This window comes from Pundamilia nyererei, unplaced genomic scaffold (genome assembly GCF_000239375.1).
Source record: "Pundamilia nyererei isolate P.nyererei 1_Seehausen unplaced genomic scaffold, PunNye1.0 scaffold00249, whole genome shotgun sequence".
Lineage (NCBI taxonomy): Eukaryota > Metazoa > Chordata > Actinopteri > Cichliformes > Cichlidae > Pundamilia > Pundamilia nyererei.
The window spans coordinates 619,429-641,015 of record NW_005187650.1 but is presented as its reverse complement, the minus strand read 5'-3'; the positions used below and the strand labels follow the sequence as shown (position 1 = coordinate 641,015).

The 21,587-nt window shown below is 38.8% G+C and overlaps 1 protein-coding gene across 2 annotated transcripts in view; it reads left to right on the top strand.

Annotated features, from left to right (window-relative positions):
- Positions 1–13,835, top strand: part of gabra3 (gamma-aminobutyric acid type A receptor subunit alpha3) — a 103,756-nt gene extending 89,921 nt beyond the window's left edge. The window contains exons 8-11 of one of the 2 annotated variants that reach the window (XM_005749571.1): positions 586–738; positions 3,102–3,307; positions 11,010–11,048; positions 11,194–13,835. In XM_005749571.1, the coding sequence (XP_005749628.1) occupies positions 586–738; positions 3,102–3,307; positions 11,010–11,048; positions 11,194–11,502 (707 nt within the window). In that variant the 3' untranslated portion in view covers positions 11,503–13,835. The remainder of the gene's footprint in view (positions 1–585; positions 739–3,101; positions 3,308–11,009; positions 11,049–11,193) is intronic. The other variant, XM_005749572.1, reaches the window with a different exon arrangement.
- The last annotated feature ends 7,752 nt before the right edge of the window (positions 13,836–21,587 follow it).

The window sequence follows — 21,587 nt, the reverse complement described above, 5'->3', positions numbered from 1 at the left end:
CTTATTAATGACATCAATGTGATGTCATCTGCCAGTCTGTTTGTTTACAGTCTTTATTATTTAGTTATTATTATACTTTTTTGTCTCTTACGGTTAAAAACTCTTGCTGTAAGTAAAAGATGGACATAGCTTCTCATCTGAGCCAATGCAAGTTACTTAAACTTACATTCTTACTATCAGCCAGCAGGTGGCGACTCCTGTTGTTCCAAAATCAAATCATATTGTATAGAAACCTTTGAGAATGCAGTCCTTCAGCTCATTAGGACCTAGCATTCTCAGCTTGAGGCATTAAGGCCAAACTAGCCAACGGGTGTTGACACAGTGGCTATGTCCATCTTTTATATACAGTCTGTAGCTTAAGGTTTGGAAGTGTGCATCAACATCTTTGGAATATTTTAAGCATCTAAGCATTTTCTGTCTCAATACTGCTCACGTCTTGTCACATGCACGTTAATGTTCAAACGTTAATGCATCAATTTTCAAATATTTTTCCTTGTGTTGCTCTGAGCGAGGAACAAGTATATTAATAATCATGACCCTGTCTGTGTCTCTCCATCTTTTTCTGTTTGTCTCTTTTCCCCTCAGGCGAATATGTAGTGATGACAACATATTTCCATTTGAAAAGGAAAATTGGCTATTTTGTGATTCAAACCTACCTTCCGTGCATCATGACTGTCATACTGTCTCAGGTCTCCTTCTGGCTAAACAGAGAATCCGTTCCGGCGCGCACAGTATTCGGTGAGTGCTATCTCGTGTTTTAAATCCAGCTCAAATAAATGCATTAAATGATTCATTGAAGAAGCTAGTTAATCAGAGGGGTATTAAATGATGAGGTAACAGAAAGGCACTGTCTAAGGACTTGACAAACAAGTAAACGGTTTGAAACGGTTTCAGCATGAAAAGTTCTATTTTTTTAGCTTTAGTTAGCTTAGTACATTCAGGTGCACAGGAGCACTGAAAATAATTTATTTTATCAGTTCTGACTTTATTCTGCTGTTAATACAGAGAACGTAAAACAAGATTTAAAGCATTTACATGTCATATTTTTCCTTTATTTTTCATAACAATTCCTCTTTAATATAGAGACATTTCCCAGTTGCCATCGCGACAATTGACTGTGTTTTCTCCCTTTAAGCCATGAATAATAATAGATTCAATTTGTCCATCGAACTTGATTCATGCTAAGAACATTGCGTCAGATGTGATCAACTCAAAGGTACTCAAATAAGGAATGTAATTTTCCTTCTCCTGCAGTTGTTGTTATTGCGCCGCATAATCAATATGAGTAGTCTTATGTAATTCTAAACACGGTTAGCATTTTTGCATTTAGACAGGTACATGCAGAAGCATATATTGCGCAAAAGATTTTAAAAATGTATGCAAGGCAAAGCGTTGCTGAGAAGATAAAAACTGTTCCAGCTCCCTTTGTGCAGTCTGAATAACCATATCTCCTTCACTTCTGCACAAATACACCCACTATTAGATTTTTCTTACACAGTCGTCTAAGAATCACTTCAGCCCCATAAGAGGTTGAATTTTTAGGGGACAATTTCCTTCACATTATGATAGTAATTTTAATCAGTGCCGTTTTCTCAGTGGACAGTTTCAAGCTGTGTTGGTTTTAGTTTTCTCGCCATCATGCTTACAGTCCCTTGGTTTATGAGAGCATGTGGCTGTCATTACCTGCGTAATCTAATTTATCTTTTTGGTTTTTGCATCCTCAGTCACCTTCCAAGTTATATTTCTAGTTAAAACTCGATACTTTTTGATTTATACCTGCATTTTATATAAGAGCATTACTCACTGTTACCGCAAGCACCGGATGTCCTCGTCTCTGACACCAGTTAATTGCTGTTGTAATAAGGACTGCTTTTTGTACAAATGAATATTCTAATTTTATGTAAATGGTGGAACAAAGTCAAGATTAGAAATGCATTACCTGCAAATCAATCAGCCCATGAATAGCCATGTATCACTCTTTTGTTGCAGCCTTTTTAAGCCTCCTTTGTATCCGTCTTTTATCAGATGAGAAAGGTTGGAACAGATAAAGTGATGCGCTTCGATGGGCGAACATTGTCCGAGCCGCCTTTCATTTCCATTCGCCCTGACTGTAAAGGCCAGGTTGTGAAATGATCTGCGAAATTTAGAAAGTTTTAAGACATCGTTTTCGCCTTAATTAATTTTAGCAGATGTAGATCTGCTGCTCATTTTTCAAAAGTGGTGTCATTTAGCGATTTACCTTTGCACGCAATCCTGCAGCTTAGACAGGTTGTGCTTTATGTATGCAGGTCAATAGCATGTCTCTTTGTTTGTGTATAAGCTAAAGGAAACTTTCAATATTTTCATTCGTTGTACTGTAGATAAGTCTAGTAAGAAAATACATTCATCAGACTGGTTTGAACAGAAGAACATAGCCTGAAAAATCCTCCGTAGTGGGTCATTACAGAGATTCTACATTCTCATTGTTTGAACTTGCAAGACTGACCCAGTGTACTTTGAATGTTTATGCACCACTGAGTTATGTCATCTGTATGAGGCTAGACTTTTTGATTTCATACAGTAGATTATGTAAAGCTCTGCAATGCAGGGAACTACACCATCATTTTTAGTTTATAACTTACACCTAATACCAAACCCAGGAAAGTGAATCTATATTAGGTTTAAAGAGACAGTACGCATTAACATTTCTTTTTCTAGCCATAATCCAGACTATTGTTATGTTGCAGTGCAGCTTTCTTTTCTCTTAAATCTCTAAAGAGATGTTGGTCAGTATAAAGTGAGAGTTTAGATGCCAGGATAGCAAAACCCAAACAAACCATGACTGAGTTGTAAGTAACTTTCTTTTAAAGGGACAGTTCACTGCCACATTGTTATTTATCCAATTTTTGAAGAGAATTTCCCAGTGACTGAAGACATTGGTAGAAAATTTCCTTCTCTTGAATGCACAGGAACTACATGGCACTTGCTTACGCTTAATATAAAGCACCTTGAGGCGACTGTTGTTGTGATTGGCGCTATATAAATAAAATTGAATTGAATTACCGCAAATGTTTAATTTCAGAAATAATGAAATATCTGCTGATCTTTTATTCTCTCCTCAGGTGTCACCACTGTCCTAACCATGACTACCTTGAGCATCAGTGCTAGAAACTCCCTTCCTAAAGTGGCCTATGCCACCGCCATGGACTGGTTCATGGCTGTGTGCTATGCCTTTGTCTTCTCTGCCTTGATTGAGTTTGCCACAGTCAACTACTTCACCAAGCGCAGCTGGGCATGGGATGGGAAAAAAGAGGGCATGGAAATAAGGGTGAGTGATTCTCATTTGCAACAGTTTCATGTAATCAAAAAAAAAAAGATGGATGTGTGACGCCTGCTCTTTCGATTCATCGCAGCGCACCAACATTAACTATCACCAATATGTGAGGACAAAAACAGAATGAAAGGCAGCTAGTTCAGGGGAAAGTCTCACGCAACTTTTCTTTGCTTAATAAATTCAAAATTAATCCAAAAAAAAGAAGTTGCTAAAAATGTCACTTGATTCTGGAGGAGTGATGAGGGGAAATTGCAGTTTGGAAACACATAGAAAGTATCCTTAATGCAGCACTGAGTACTTTGTAAAGCCTGTAAAGAGACCTTTTATTTATTCATTGCCAAATGGAACAGAGACAGTGGGGCGGAACAGTGAGAGCAAAAACAGAGGTAAACTCCCAGAGACGCTGGCCCTGATTTATGATGGCAGCATATGTTCAACTCTCATCCTAAAGTCAATGCAGCCTTATTCTCCCCAGAAAAGATTGTGCATTTACATCTATATAGTATATTGTTTAAAATGAATCACGTGATGTTGAAGATAAATCACATCTTGTACATTATCAATAGCCAAACAAAAAAAATAAAATAAAAAGATCTCCGTGCCTGAGCCTATTTAATGGTTTATATTGAGGGAACAACCAGATATGTATCCAAAAAAGTTGTTGTTCAAAAAGAAAAAAAAACACCTAAATCAAGCCACATGTTTCTCATGACAGCTTCAGCCTTTAAATGCAATATGATCTGTATGATTACCTTACTGGAAAGATCATTCCGTCTGTAATCACGACAGCTTGAAAAGTTTTCAATGAATTCTGATCAAACTTTTTTGTAGTGTAGAGCACGAGCCATTAAAAAGTGTCTTAGATCCACCACGGTCTTCATGGTCACCCTCGTGATTTATTGGTCGAAGAGTGACAAAAAGCCTTATAACTTAAAACGTATGGGAAGCGTTGTGTTTGCTGTCAACATATAGAAAGATTTAAAATATCATGTCACATTTGACCTCTGACCTCTTCTTTAACTCAATGATTTGAAGGTCAAAGTGATAATAACTGATTGATAATAATTGAAATAATAATAATAATGGTGATCAAATAAGGCCAGACCTTCATAAAATGACCTTTATGTGCTTAAAATTTCACAGCCTTTGTTTGTATTGGAAGATTTAGGAAATGCTGCCAGTATATGGAGGTTCTAAATATTAACACTATAGTTTGCATTTAAATGTCATGTCACATTTGACCTCTGACCTCACTTTTACATCTGCCTTTTTTTGAAGTTATTTGTCGTATGTTTAAAGTATTGTCAAAATCTGCTCAGTTATTTAAAAATATATACAGTAGTATAATCTTATATAATAATATCATAATTATATCCAATTATTTACAAATCCATACCTATTATCTATTACCTACTCCCACATAAAATACTCTGCTGTTCCCTTAAAAGTTAATCCTGCCCAGGGTGAGCCTCTCTGGTGGACTTTTCATGTGTTTGTAAATGATAGCATTAAATCAAAAACAATTGTAGGCACACAGACATAGTGAAATGAAAGAAACTAAGTCAGATTAAAAACTTACATTAAATATCAAAATAGTCTTCTTTTCTTTTAACATCAATCTCACCAGGCACTAAATACCAGTTTAAAATCAGGCTGTGTTCATTTACTGTTATGATATAAGATTCTCATGTTATTTAGCTCTTTTACAAAAGCCTTAGATAGACATATGTAAAAATGCTCCTAGAAAGTTAAAAGCAAAAGACTTTAGCATGTACTGAACATCACCTTTATTTCTCTTAACATACATAGTGAGTCACTGACATTGGAACCATGGAGAGATTCTTGGAGGAGCATTTTGCATGTCAGCCAGTTAGAACTATAGACTGCATATAAAACACTGACGTAGCTTCCAGGTCTGAAAAGTGAAAGTGCTAAAGTGGCTCAGGTTTGGATTCTTTCTTGTGGCCAGCAGGAGGCAACTTCTCTGGATGCAAGAAGAAGTCTCTCTTTGGGGAAATGACCCTACTGCTCACTTAAACTTTGACTTCACTAAACACTTTTCTGCAGTCCCCAGCCAAGTCATACTGAATGAGCATGATATTCTTTTTACAGCTTTCTGTCCTCATTAGACTCAAAAAGGAGCAAAAGGCTGGGTATGCTTTGGGGTGATCAGTCAGACTTTTCCTGTTTTTGTCAAAAAAACAAAACAGGGTCTTGGTGGCTACACCCATCTTTTATATACAGTCTATGATCAGAGTGAGTTCATCTAAAAAAGGGGGGGCTGCATGAAGAAGTAGCTTAAGTTCAATAAGGACAGACCTGGTACATAGAACTGAACATTAGAACAATAAAAACAAAGCACACCAGCATAAAAAGACTAATATAAGTTAGTAATTGTGCAGCTAAAATGAGTTTACCTGATATATGTATAACACAGTCCATTTCAAACTGAGAAAAGGAGTATTAACTGTGGCTTATAAGCAAAGCTATATTAAAAGGACAGCCTTCTGGGGTGCTTGGAAAAACATATAAGAATCATATAAGAAACATTATGAAGCTGTGCCAGTGGTAAATAGTGGCAGTGCTATTACTGTATTGCCGTGAGCGCATAAAAACACAGCCACAGACACAACATAAAGGGAAAGTTATTTCTTCTGTGACAGACAGTGCCACGAATCTATTTTCTGCTACCATTGTACAAACTGTTTGACACAATCAGTACAGCCTTTTCCCGCTTTTTTTATAGTTTGACATTTGGTCCTCGGAGCGATTGGCAGAAATGCATATTGCTGCCACAGAACTTTTCAGTTGGTGGGGATAATTTGCTGCGTTACACTGCTGCAGAGAGGAGGTTTTTTTCTCTTTTCTTTTTCTTTTTTTTCCCGCCCCTCCTCTTTGATGGCTCGTCTTAATGGCAACAGCCTGGACTGGGTTCTCAGGGACTGTGCTGAGCATGCAGTTGTCATGATAGATAAAATAGAATGGGGTCACAGAGGGAGACGTGGCACTACCACCACACTGCCTGCTAGAACGAGCTACTGGAATCCAAAGCAATCAGGCACTGCATATATTTCCCCTTTTTTTTTTAGCAAATTTAGAAAAATGACTGTTAATGAGCACGAGCTACATAAGCAAAACCTCTTCTTCAGGAGAGAAGTTTTAGCTAGTAAGTCTTTTTTAAAAATCTAGCCCCGCAGCCATCAGAGCTAGGGTTTCAGCCACCACTCCTACCGGAACCAAATGATGACTTCATCACCCTTAGGCTGCTTTCTTTTTTTAGGTCTCAGATATGATCCACAGATGAGTGTGTGCGCACTAATTTACTTTACTGGTTATGGAGCATCGATGTAGTTTTCCTTTGCTTTTATTCGACCATTTTCTGTGACAGGCAATCTGCCTAATTAGCTCTCCCCTCTCCGGCTGAAGGTGAGGTTATTACAGAAATTAGCCGGTGGGGAGTTTGGTTGGAAAAGCCTGCATATTCTCAGCACCCTGTGACACATGATTGGACACTGCTATGTTGGATATCATGGGCTGTTTTATCAGCAGAGGCAGAAGCACTGGCTGTGGGTTGCTCTGCTGCGGCCAAGGGGTGATCGCGGTTTCGTGTGTGCGTGTGTGTGCGCATGTGTGTGTCTACGCACCTGCAGTACATAATAACTTCATCAACATTTTACCAGAATAATTCATTATCTCTTATTAGCACAAGCACTTGCATGTCAGTAGAATGTATTCTGGAAGTTTTGATGCACTCAGGTGGAAAGAACAAAGGTGAGTTGACATTTCTGGAGGCCAGGGGTGCACTTTTGTACTTTTTCAGTCCCAATAATGATAGAGATACTTGGGTGTTAAGCTGTGTTCCTCACTGCAAGGAGGATACTTGGAAGCATTCTTTTGTACAAGTTTTTTGATGTAGCAAGCATGAAATACCACTAAATTGCTGACCCCTTGTTGTTGGCGTTTTCCATGCGATGCTATATTAACAAATGTAATAGGCCGCCTACACACTAGACCCTACAGGAACTGCTCTCCTAAAGAAACCCATGTCATGAATCTCCTGGTGCACCATTTTTGTGCTGATGTTAATGCCAGAGTTAGCAGACTGTTGGTGGCTTTCACACCCTATGCACCTCAGCACATGGCAGCAGCCCCACTCTGTAAATTTACGTTGCCCGAGTTCATCCAGTTCTCAAGATTCTCACAGCTGTTTGTGGAATAGCTTGCAACTTTTACGAACTGACTTGTTGCCATCATGGCACCCTATTACAGTGCCACACTTGAAATCAGTGAACTCTTTAGAGTGACTCATTCTTTAACAAATGTTTGTAAAGGCAGACCGCATGGCTAGGTGTTTGATTTCATAGATCTGTGGCAAAAGGACAGAAAACACCTGAATTCAAATGCTAGAATCCTTTTTTTTCCATATAGTGTACATTAACACATCCTTAAGTGAAATCAGAAAGGTCTATTTCATGTTTATATATAATATCATAACTAAATGACATAATTATTAAGAGAGGCCACCCATGCAACTAGCAAGTTCCTCCAAATTTTGATAGTGTAAGTGCCTCTACCTAAATACACACTTAAATGCTCACGTCAAAACGTGTCCACAGGAACACAAACAGGGACATCGTGGCTCCCTATAGACAGTCTGCACACTCACATACCCACATGCTCACATACTTGGGGCTATTTATTACGCCAACACTTCAGCTCCAGTCTTAGAGAGGGACAGACTGTCACAAGGTTTAGTTACACGCACACATGCACACACTGAGCTCCAAACAGCAGGACACAGCAAGGCACAATTACCCCCAGGACACTTAAACACACTCATCAAGAAATTCTGATGCAACAATTTTCAGAAGTTACAAAGACAAGGTCAATAGATGCATTGTATTCATGGAGTATTTTTGCCTGCAGCTATTGAAATGACTTTGAATAGTACACAGGAATCTGTGGCTGCTAGTGAATTATGTGCTCTGTTACATAAGGTTCATAAAAACATGCATACAGCCCAGTGCTACATACTGTTCCCCCAATAATTAGACCATATAAATTATTACCTACAAGGACAATGGAACAGCAAAAAAGAAGAGAAAATTTGCTACATTACTGTGCAGATAGCATCTATAGTCTAAAAGACTGAACAGTTTGGGATGGTATTATTAGAGCTTAGAGGTGTAAGTGCAGAACATTCGCTGATCAGTATGAAAATTGGTTTTAGAAGTTTGGTACACAGCCTTCATAATGTACAGCAAGTTAAATTGAGATGGCCAAACACTTTTAGTACTCACTGAAAGTTTCACTATAAACAGACATAAACTGACCTCTAATTTAGCGACCATAAAATTGCAATTTATGTTTTCTAAATACAGGCTAATAACCACTTTCATTCAGGCTTTCTTCTCCAGACTGGTGGAGAACTCAACTGAATTAAACATAGTATTTCTGTTGATTAAAAATGCTCTTAAAGGCAGCACCGCAGGAACATTTGAGAGTTTTCTCAAGTTAGCCATTCAAGTTAACTCAGGGGAAGGCAAACAGGCGGTTAGCAACTACAGAATCCTTTGTTAGCACCCACCTGTCATTCAAAGCGGCTACATACTTATTAATTTGAAGCTCCCTCTCCAAACATACATACCGTAGGCCTCTTATACAATTTCCGTGAAGATACTATAGTGGCCAGAATGGTAGCATCTGTTAGCATCTGTTAGCTGTTGAGGACAAAAATATAGCATCTGTTAGGTATCAACTCTAAAAATATACTGTCTGCTAGCAATCAAAGCTAAAACATTAGCGCCTGACAGGTACAGTGGCAAAAGGTATAGCGGTCATTAGCTATCGAGGCTAAAATTGAGTGTCTGTTAGCTATCGAGGCCAAAACTGATTTTTGTAGCAGGCTGTGAAAACACAGGAGTCTGTGTGGACTTGCGTTTGGAGCCAGTCTCAAGTGGCCATTATAGGAAATCAAGTTGTGGTTTGGCTTCATTTCTCAGGACTGGTGTTTGCCACTTCGGATACACATATTCATCAGCCAAGTCATTCTACTGTCGGACATGACACTCACCACTGGCAGTGACTGATGGCTATCTGCTGTGTTCCATCCATTTTGCAGTCGATCCAGTTTCACAAATTTTATGATTGAATTTCTGCTCTTTAAAGATGCGTGACGGTAGCCATATTGAGCTATATTGTTACTACAATTGATGTATCTCTGATGCGTGATATTGTAGTAATTTGCCTTTCCTGCTGACAGAAACCTCCAATAGAGCAGCTCATTCTGTGTTAGAATCAATATCATTGAAAGGTACCTGGTTATCTGGGAGCAAGAGTGTGACTCTTCTGTCTTTCTTTCTTTTTCTGTTCAAATTGACTTAAGATAGCAGGTGCTTCAAGCACCGGTTTAAAGCAATCAACTGCTTGCAAGTTTGTTAGCTCTCCTCAAGGTTGAAGGATCATACTCATCCTGTTGCCCTGCTCACTCAAGGAAACACACTTATGACAGTAAATATATTTCCTCCTCAATCCTGCTGCCTCCAGTACAAAGTCAAAAAAAAACAAACAAGCAAAACCTACTGGCAGACATTAAAAAGGACTCCCTGTGAGATTTACACGCACTCGAGACACTGAACATAGCCACGGCACATGTCTTGTCACGTGTAAAACCATTGCTGTGCCTCCATTCGTGAGTATATGTGAACACTGAGCATAAAGACCAAACAAAATATTTGGTGATGAGCTGTGCGCTGTAAGAGATTCACCGTGAAGCACTTTGGGGTAGAGGGGACATTAGTTATGCTAATTAAAAAGATGGAGAGAAGCAAAAAGGAAGGAAAATTAAATGAAGCTAAAAAAAAAAAAGTGGAGCAAAAATTAAAACTGGGCTCAAAGCAAAAGTGAAAAGGGGGAGCTGTGAAAGTGAAAATCTGTTACAAGACACGCACTGAATTAGTTTCTTAAAGTGGCCACAGTGGGGATGAATGGTGTGAAGGAAATTACCACAGTACAGACTCGCACACTGGATGCCACACAGGAAACTAAAACTCTGCCTGGTAATCAATCTTAGTGTCCTACTTGCTCTCCCACATCTACTGTGTGCGCTGTACTGTTCTTCGCTAGGCTGACAGGATCCTCTAGTGATGCAAGTTTAGCTATTTGAGCCAGTACCAATTTAGCAAATAAAATTCTGGCTCCCTGTGCGACTTCAATATGAAAGACAGTCTAATGATTTCCCTCTAGTAGAACTAAGACGGCAGTCTCTCCAGCCAGCTTTATCACACAGAGCCTTTGTCGTGTTTGTTGTATCGCAATCTGTTTGCCTGCAGAGGTCTGGCTGCTCTCATTGATACAGTTTGTCAGACATGTTTTCAGGCGCTGTTATTTTGCTTTTCCTTCTAATCCTGCTCTGTGCTGCTACTGCTACTGCTAGCAGTATCAGACGCCAGTCCAGCCTGGTTCTGCAATGATGCAAATCAGAACTGTTCCTATTCCCATACTCTTAATTTCATCATGATTTTCTTTTTTTCGATCTTGGTCCTTTACGTTCTGCAATCCAGATTTGTATGATGCAGATTTGATTTGACGGTATGTTCAAAAGTAGTTCCAGCTAGATACTGATGAATACAGTATGTAAGTTGGGTAATTTTAATATAATTGGTAAACTTTTTTTCTTTTCTACTTTTCTTTTCAGGAACCGTTTCAGGCTAACATGGCCAGGATTAAAGATATGGTTAGGCTTTTGTTTTGTTCTTGTGTGTGTCGTGTCTCGTGGTGTTGCTTCTATTTCCTCTTTATGAGTTCAAATGGAAGTATGGTTGAGTCTGGTGCCCCCCCCTTCCTAACGACCTTTGCTTTACTTCCTTCTTCCTTTTCAGAGAAGAGAATCTGCGACTTTGTCCAAAAAGGCGAACAACACCTTCAACATTGTCGGAACCACCTACGCCATCAACGTAGCTAAAGATCAAGGTTTAACGACCATTTCCAAGAGCGCGGGAGCATCGGCGAAGCATCCCTATATGCCTGACCCCTACATAGAGGCCAAGAAATCCTACAACCGTGTCAGCAAAGTGGACAAGATATCACGCATCATTTTCCCAATTTTGTTCTTCATCTTCAACTTGGGTTACTGGGCCACATATGTCAACAGAAAGCCCGCTATCATGAAGGCAAACAACCTAAACTGAGTCTGACCAAATGCTCGGCTTGATTGGGTTTGGTTTCGGTGTGCCAAGTCCATTACATCTTTTTTTGTGCGTGTGTACGTGTGTGCGCGCATGTTTTGTGTGTCTGTTTTTTCTTAGGCATCTGATATTTTGCACGTCCGTATAGATGGAAGGCAAATTTGACCATACAGTAGATTCACATAGAGTAGTGGACCGTGGAGGAAGCACATTGTCACGTCAGTCTGTGTTTGTGCAGCATTTCTTTTTAGTTTCGTCCCCTCCACACTTAGCTCTGGCCCTGTTCTCTGTTGTGAGTAACCCGGTGATCTTTGCTGTACCTTTGGCGGCTTGCTGTTTTGTAGAGTAGTCAAATTGCATTTTCCACCAAATTTGGACATGTTTGCGCTTTTCTTATGATAAGTCAGGGCAAGCATGCGTTCAATGTTCTCGTTGTAGCTCATTACCAATAATAAGACTCTGTCACGTGCATTGAGTTTGAGATATGCATGCAGACATGCACACGAACACATGCATCAGAAGACACCAAGAGAGCCATTTGCTGGTCGCTTTACTGTTATTCTGTTAGCTGGGGGCAGCCTGTGTAGGTCCATAGGAACATCGTTAATAATCGTCAGTGTCTGACCTTCAGCTTGCGGTGAAGTTCAACAGTCCCAATACAGTATTATCTGCAACTGCTTTCGCGTCTCATTGGGCTGCCTGTACATTTTCTAGTTCAGTGGCTCTTTGAGGTTTAATTGGCTATGTCCTACGACAGAGAAGCTACGTGCCTTGGTAAATACACACATCACGAAGCAAAAAAGGCTTTGACATGCTTACACTTGCATTTCCACACATATAGAAGGCGGTCTGTGTGTTTACATTACATACAAACATTTACAAACTGGCATCCATGCTCTGCAGTGTAGTGCAGTATGGGCTGTGCATCACGCACCGCGCCGGTGGAGATGGGTATAAAGTGTAAATGTTTCCCATGAGTGCCGAAGGCTAACAGACCTTTCAGCACTAGTGAAAAGCTGAAGCAAAGATATTAAAGGATATATCATAGTCCGTGTGCCATTTATGTTTTGACATCTCTGTGAGCTGAGCAGTCATTACAAACTACCGCCATTACCTCAGACTGAAGTCGAATTCACACATTATTTTTTTTCGCCGTTCAAATGCAAATAACGTGACACGTTTCACAAATTAAATCATAGCAGACACTCGCCCTTTAAGTAAACTGTGAGCAGGCACCTTGAAACCTTTTTTTTTATTGTTTTTGTTTTTCACCCTTATTTTGTTTCCATCGGTCACCGTAGCCACACTCATGCACAAGCGTTTTGATTCGTGCTGTATTTTTTGCCCTTTTATACTTTATCGTGTAAAGTCGGTCGGTGTTGATTTGATTGTCTCCATATACTGTGTTTTGTAGTAAAAGTCGAGTCACAGTCATGCGGCATTTCTGAACACATTTCGGAGACACTGCCATCGCTGGCGACAGTTGCATTGCAAAATTCATAATAATAAAACAACAACAAATTGTTCTGATCGCGCCAAAGAGCCCCTAACGATGGAGCGATGATCGCTCGTGCATTGAATTTGTCTCTGATTTGTTTAGCGGTGTCTGTATTCCTGTGACACTCTGTGTTATGTGTGCTAAGCATTTATGCAGGTGTAACTCTAAAGCCATTTCTGTTGCTTTTTATGCTAAGCAAACTGTTTTTCATCATGTTAAATACCTGCTCTGACAACCACTGTACTCGATACTCTTTCATACATTAAGCTTACCATTTTCAGTGGTAAGCTTAGGACAGTGAGTGAACCGTGTTGTGGCACCTGTAAAGGTTTGTTAATACAAACCACGTAGAAGTGTTCAGTCATAGCTTAATGCATGGTGAAGTCTGTACACGTTTTTTCGTCTTTGGCCTCAAATATTGGTGTTTGTCACTAAGGAAATAGGGCTTGGTATCAATGTGTTGTACTTCATCCCAGTTACTCATAACCTCTCATAACCCAGCATCTGTATAAACACGCATTATTCCAACTATTTGTGCATACTAATGCAATGTTTATGCTTTACAGCTGGTACAGAGTTTTGGGAGTGTTTTTACCCTTATTTGGTCACACACGCACAGTTCGCACACACTGAACTGGCTGTGCAGTCATCTTAAATAATGTTAAGCCAGTTCATACATGAAGATACAGGACAACAACAATACAATACAAAATTTTGTTCTGTGATTGAAAGAATTAAGTTAAGTACATCGAACAAGTTGTGAATTTAGCCGACATATAACATGATGAAAACAAGCTATTCTTATCAAATATATATATATTATATATTATGTGTACAATTTAACACAAGATGTATTATTATATTTTTTAAAAACTGATATATAATCAAATGAAGAACAAATAAGATATTTACATTTTTATTATTATAAAATGTAATCAGTGGCTATTTGTAGAGCACTGACTCTTTTAGCCATTACAATAAATCAGTGCGTCTAATTTCAAGCCATACATATGTGGACATGCACACAAAGCTAGACCCTATCTCTCTCTTCCACATGCAGCTAAATTGCAACAGCATGTGCATTTCTTTGTAAACCTTATACAGACGTTAGAAACACAGTGGCTATAATGGCAAAATAAGGCGTGATACTAACCTCTGCACTGAAATCGAGGAATAGAAATTCATTTCATTTCATCGGGCAAATTAAATGTATAATAACAAACAGGGTGAAGCACGTCGCTGTGTCTTAATGATACGTATTACCTCTAAATATTTCTGAACACCACATATCATCCCGGCACAGTATAGCTTTTTTTAATCCGATACATTTCATTGATTTATACACTTTTCAATGAAAACACCCTGTTTCCTCTTCTTTATTTCTCCTTTTTTTTTAGAATTTAGTCTCAAACAAAATGATCCATTTTACACATCCACTGAGGGTTTATAAACCCTGCTGGCTGCTGCTAAACAGCATTAATGTTTGTGTATGACTCTTCTGGGTAGTGGGATAAATGTACTGTAGGTACGTACTTCTAAGCAGAAACAGTCACTTTACTTAATATGCCCAAAGACCCTTGTCATGTCAGGATCTGGTATAATGTGATAACCAAAGATCAATTTGCTTTGTGATTTCATGTGTACTACAGCATTCATAAACTCATGTCTAACCCCATTCACAACATGAAATTAGTGTGACTGCCAAGCTGTGCTGACTGTACTGATCAAGTTAAATATTTACAGAATAACATACTTCTCTACACCTCGTCAATTATTAAAAAAAATTAAATCCGCATATGTTGTGTGTTTGTGACTAGCAAACAAGGGTAAAACACTTCCGGAGCTATAAGACCACGACCACTTCACTCTGCCGCTAAACTACAGCGTAATCATCGTCATCCAGTCTGCTTGGAAAGACCATAGCAGCCAACACATGTCATAGTGCAGAAATAAGAATCTGAGCAGTTTTTAAAACTAGAAGTTGTAAGAAAAAACTGTGTTTTGAAGAGTCTGCATGTACACCTGTGGTAATTGTTTTATTTCGTTTTGATTGATTGATTGATTTGAACATTCCTGGGATGATTTCGATGAGCAGGACTCCACTGTACTGTTGCCATTTAGGCTCTGCTATGATTGTGTTAGTCACGTGGTAAATCCTTTTCTCACAGGGCCAGAGTTAACTTCAGCAGAAACATGTCATCCATATGAGATAGAGTATATTAAGACTATATTACTATATTAATATATTTATGCTATTCAGTACAGCATTAAATATTCTATGTTTTATACGACGTAACCTCAACAGCATTTATGCAAAACTCCTGATGCGTAGAAAGCTGTAGATAAAATAGGCAAACTAAACAAATGATTCAACTAAATGGCAACAATTCTAATTGCGCAGAATAATTGCTCAGAATAGTACTACTAAGTTGTGAATTTGTAGATATTGTGAAATTAATTCCGATAGTTTTTGTGAATATTGATATGTCATGTCATTTATTTTTACATTTGATAAGTACTGCTGTCTTACATTGAGCTCTGTAACACTACGTGTTATGGTATTATAAAGATGTACAGTAGAGATAATACTCATCGAGCTATTAACACGATCCGTACCTTGTGTGCACTTTTCAAACCTAACTGTGAATAAGCAGCTGTCTGCAAGCAGAGTCGTACACACTGTGTTCTCTCTCCAGCAATTTCACTGCATGTCTCTACGCATTGAGAGATCAAAGACTTCCTCTACAAAGACAGCTCCGGGAACTTCGTGGACTTTGTGTTTTCGTTAGGAAGTGGTCTCTATATGCTCAGTGACTGGACTCTGTGTTGCCCTCTGTCATTCATGTGCTTACTGTATGGGATATAGCAAATGGAAATGAGGATTAAAAGGACCGTGTATTTTGTCTTGGAGTTAAAAGGCCCTTCTTGGTGACATCCGAGCCTCAAAGGTGCACGCTTTCAACACGCTGGACTCACCTGATGCTCCTTTAGAGGCTCATTTGACGACTATTGTTGTTTAACCCTTTGTGTGTTTGTCTGTGCTGTGCATGCGGGTCCTTTTTGTTTGTGGTTGATTAGGGGAAAATTCAGTTACAGCCTGAAGACATCCTACAGGGAACAAACATATTGCACACATTCAAGTCAAAGCACAGTCACCTAAAATTTATTATATTTCACAACATTTATAGCCACTGTAGATTACACACAAATCAGACAAAACAGCAAGGGCACAACATCTGGCTTAAAGTGTATGCTGACGATTTTAATATATGTCATGATAAATAGTCTATATTTAATGTTGTGCTTCATTTATATGGTTATTTAACATGTGCTGCCTGCTATTAATGAATTGTCCAAATTAACAGATGCAGTGTTATTCCCATACATTTTAATGGTCAGGATTTATGAAATTACAGTTTTTTATTACACACAAAAAAATGTTGGTAGATGTACACACACTGGAGGTTACCTGTAAAACTTGATTTAATGCTGCACATTGGCCAGAAGGCACATGAGCCAGACATTACATTACACACATTACGTTACAAAGTAAAAAAAAAAATGCAACCCTCGAGAGCCTTTCACTATGAGTAAACTGCCAAAAACTGCCAGACGGCTTTTAGAGGGGAGGGAGGCATCAGTGTTACAAAGAGTAACTGCAACTGAAGTGACAGCAGGGAATTAAAAATGAAGTAAAATCTGCACAGCACAAGAGTTTTGATGATGAACATTTGATGAACACTAGCTTGTGTTTTTGACAAAGGCAGCTGTGCTGTTGTCCACAGACTTTGAAAGTTGTTGCTGTCTGGCTGGAGTCCAGTTCTGACTGCCCTGTAGGTGCCTTCAACTGCACGCGAACGGCGTCATGTGTAAAACTACAACCTTTAAATTTAGCTACAACCGCACGCCTGAGAAAATTAGACCACCACCCCGCCCACGACATAGACACAAAAGGTTGTTTTCATGCTTGTGCAATGATAAATGAAGTTACTCATTAACACTAAAAATCTCTTAGCCCGCAAAGTGCTTTGTTTTTCTTTGTTTTATTATCTGCGCGCCTGTTTTGTTCATCTCCCAGAGCTCAAATGTGGAAAAAGGCTTTGACTACAGCAACACTAAAGACCTGTTCACACTCAGTCGAGTGAACACCATCTTCCACTGGGATAACCACTCCGTTTGCTAAAATGAGAGTCCCGACACACATCTCGGAACAACGTGATGACACACAAATGTTTTGTGAACCCAGTGGAATTAGCAGGACACTGAGTAAAGCATCAAAGATAAGTTTTATTTTCACTTCACCAGTGACCTGACATCACACAAAGGATGCTTTTCTTTCAGTAAGATGCCAAGTTGCATAGATCGCACATGCCATCAGTAAATTTATTGTATAATTTATGCAAACTGGAGACCAGTTACTATGGTAAGCCAGTAGATGATGACACCTAACTTGCTAATAGGGCTAATGCGCTTCTTTTTGTGACGTGAAGTTGGTTTGATGAAGGATGGAACTCACTGATGTAAAAAGAGAAGAAAGAAAAAAAAAATGGGTTGCTGTGGTAAAGGACGCTCATCTCTAATTACTTGTGAAGCAAAGCTGTTAGGCATAAGCTCTTTTATTTTAACCTTTCACCTTTCTATTACACAGGGTTTGTGTGGGGCTGCTGACAAGCTGTCTCCATCCTTTTGTCCGGGAATCGCTGTTCTTTACAGTAAATAAAGTTAAAGTGCTTTCATGCTTCTGCTAGTGTGACTGAGTGTTTGGTCAGATAAATGTCTGATTTCAGTTAATGAAAACCATTATAGAGAATAGGCTACTGAACCTCAAGTCTAGTCCACCAAAAGCCACTCAGGGGAGTCTTCAATCTCACAGACGTGCAACTCTGCACAAGGGACAATACCGTCAGAATGCAGCTAGCTCAGGGGGGTGACTTTAATGTAATTCAAAGGTGCAGAAACACGTCTTAACATTACAGCCAGCCAGCTCACGTGGAACAGATTCATATGAATGCAGAATGGACAAGGTTAATAGGGTTTGTGTAAACCCCAGCCTAGTCATTGCCTGAAACCAGACACACCACTTTTAGAACAGCAAGACAGCAAAAACAAAGTGGACCAAAGTCACATGGATTATGTAGAAGAGAGGAACAACTGCAGCTGACATGTGACCACTGCAAAACAAAGCACAACCAAACATCCCAGAGAATTTGTTTCAATTCAATTCTTTTTCAGTTTAAGATAGATAGATTGATAGATTGTCTCCATGAGCAAGCGCTTAGTGACAGTGGAAAAGAAAAACTCTTTTAACAAGAAGAAACGTCAGGCAAACCAGGCACAGGGAGGCCCTGTCATCTGCCACAACCAATTGGAGGCGAAAGGAGAAAAGACACACTGTTGAAGAGAGCCAGAGATTAATAATAACTAATGATTAAATGCATATTAGTGTATAAACACATGGAGAGTAAAAAAAAGTTAAGTGAAGATGAAACGGTCAGTGCATTATGGGAAGTCCACCAACAGCTTAGATCTATTGCAGCATAATTCATTGATCATTCTGGGTCCAGCTGTAGCCTTTGTGTTTTATCCCAAAATAAAGTTTTAAGACTAATCTTAAAAGTGGAGTTTGCCTCCTGAATCCAATCTGGGAGCTGATTCCACAGAAGAGGAGCAGGAAAGCTGAAGGCTCTGCCTCCCATTCTACTATTAAATAGGCTACTAATAGGCTAATATAATAGGAACCAAAAATAAGGCTGCAGTCTGAGAGAAAAGTGCTCTGTTGGGATGATAAGATACTCTAAGATAAAATGAGGCCTGATTATTCAAGAGGAGAAGTCTTATAAAAGAAATAATAATTAAACAAATACTGGATCTTCAAAGGCAGATGGAAAATTTAACTCGAGAGCTATTCTATGCTAAGTAAACTATATTAATATTTCAGAAGCTCTACCATTATACAGCAAATGACCTTCAGTACAGATACGAGTGAAGCTATGAATGAGTGATAAAAAAATTAAAAAAAAGCACAAAGAATCACAAAAAAACCCCAAAACATCAGGGAGCCTGACTGATACAATCACAGAGCTGGCAGAAAGATCTGGCAAAGAGTGGGTGGAAGAGCTGGTGTTTAAATTCAGAGGGTGAGTGAGCAGTTAATGGAGAGCAGGTGCACCAGCCAGAGAACCAGCGTGACCAGCAGAAGCCATGCCTCTTGGGACGTAGCAGTGACAAACACCACAGACAAGGAGAGACAGAAAGGGAGCAAAAGAGGTTTAAAATGTTTTTTAAGAAAAAGAAATAAATAAATAAAATGAAGCACAAGAAGAAAAAAGGGACCAGCACATCTGGCTTTGTTTGTCCAACTGCTATTTAACGCACCAAATAATATGTGTTTGCTACTTTGAATGTTGTCTACCATTTCCTTGGGTGTGTGATAGCTGAAATATAGCAGTATCTATAGAATTGAATTTTAGATATCAAAAATCATTTCCACTGGTCACTAAAGCTGTTATCCACGAGTTTAAAATCTCAAACAAATCTGCGCTCTTGCTAAATGTGGTGGAAGCAGGTTAAAAACACCAAATTACTGGGTGTCAACATTTCATTTTCATGGTTAGCTGACATTAATAGGGGCGTTTTGAGCGTGCTCTTACACTTTCTTGATTAGTGTTCAGCAATCTGGTCTAGTGTATCAAACCAAGAGCTTAATAAGATCCAGATGACTCAAACCAGAGCTGGTTATCTTCCTTCTCGTTGCTCAGTGAGGGGCAGTATGGCTGGAACAGAGACCTGCCTGCTGCCTGGTTCAGTAAATTAGGGAAAATTGGTGCTTTATTAAAACCTCCTTGCAGATTTTCACATATAACATAGACATTATAATGGCACCAGATGGGTCACTTACCCTAATGCCACACTTGCAGTATAGGCAAATGTGTTATACTAAGTTTATTATATGTTTTAACTATTTACTCTTGTCATGAGGCTATGAATGTAAAATGACCGTTTATTATTTTCCCTTTAGTTTCTATTTCATTTTTTATTGATGCTATGGATTGTCATTTATGTGATGTTACCTAGTTTTTATGCGTAATAACAAGCTGAATTGAATTAAAGCATTTAAAAAAAAAAATACTTAAACCAACATATGAATCACAAATATGCTACATTTAGTTGACATAACTTAAAATCCCAAATTAATACGATTATTAAAATGACATATCTGCAATGATGAAATGGTTTCAGGCTACATATCCAAGCGGAATATATTCATTAGCATGAACTATCTGCAATGATTAAACAAATTTAGGCCACGTATCCATAATGCAAATGCTTAGGGTAAAAACTAAAAAAATGAATGCGCTAATTATTGTTAGCACTACTTGCATTAGCCTACAGATGACTATTATTGAATTAAAGATATCTATGAATCAGTTTGGACAAGTTAAAATGTCACTTCTTCATGCATTAGACACCTTCAGCCATGCATGGAGGAATAGATATCATAGATATCCTTATGTAAACTGGAAACCTCGCAAAAATATTTCTTACTTTTTGAAGTAACTGCCTGTGAACCAAGTTTGTGACTGCAGCAAATTTGTTCTATAAAAAACAGTTTTTTAATATGACTTACTGCATGACTTTTATCGCTAAATACATATCTCCTGGGAATGACACTGTCACAGCTGTCAGACGGTTGGAAAAGCATCTATGTGGACTGATACATACTTCGATCAGCTTTCAGCATCTTCCTTACTGTTATTTATCGTGGTGTCTCTGACACTCATAGAGATATTGAACTTTATTACTGATAATAGCCTTGAAACAATAAAGGGTACTAGCTTGCTATCTTGGAGCCATAGCTGTGGCTTCTCATGAGTATTAACTTTAGTTTTTGCAAAGACTGGTGTTAGCTGCAACTCACTTTGGAACAGAAAAAGGAACTAAATTGTTGAAAATGACTGGATTGGAACAATCAGTATAAAAATGATTCGCTGTCCACTGCAAGCAGAAGACCAGGCACAGTGTGACATTTCTCTTTTACTAACAAAAAAACTTTACAAACAACATATGAATGAAATGTAAGCAGCTCTGTCAATAGGGTATAGTACTTTCTTTGGTGTTGACCTTTACTAACATCCATTCTAATAGGCACACTTGGTCAGCTGCTCTTTACTGCAAATATCTAACCAGCCAGGCACATGGCAGCACGATCAAGGCAACCTGCTGAAGATCAAATTGATAATAACTTAAAATAAAGAAGAAATGTGTTTTAAGTAACTTGGTTGTTGGTGGTAGGTGGGCTGGATTCAGAAACCGTTGATCTGCTGGGATTTATCTGTGCAATCATCTCAAGTATTTACAGAGAATAGTCTGAAAAAGAAAAAGAAAGAGTATCCAGTCAGCTGCTGTTCTATGGGTAAAAATGCCAGAGGTCAGAAGACAAACGGTCACACTGCTGTGACCTGATAAAAAGGCAACAGTAGCTCAAAAAACCCCACTTGATTCCAAAGTACACAGAAGACCCTTATCCTATAAAAACTTATTTTGAAACAGAAACATCAATGGTAGGAGGTGGTCCGTGTGCCTCCACCCC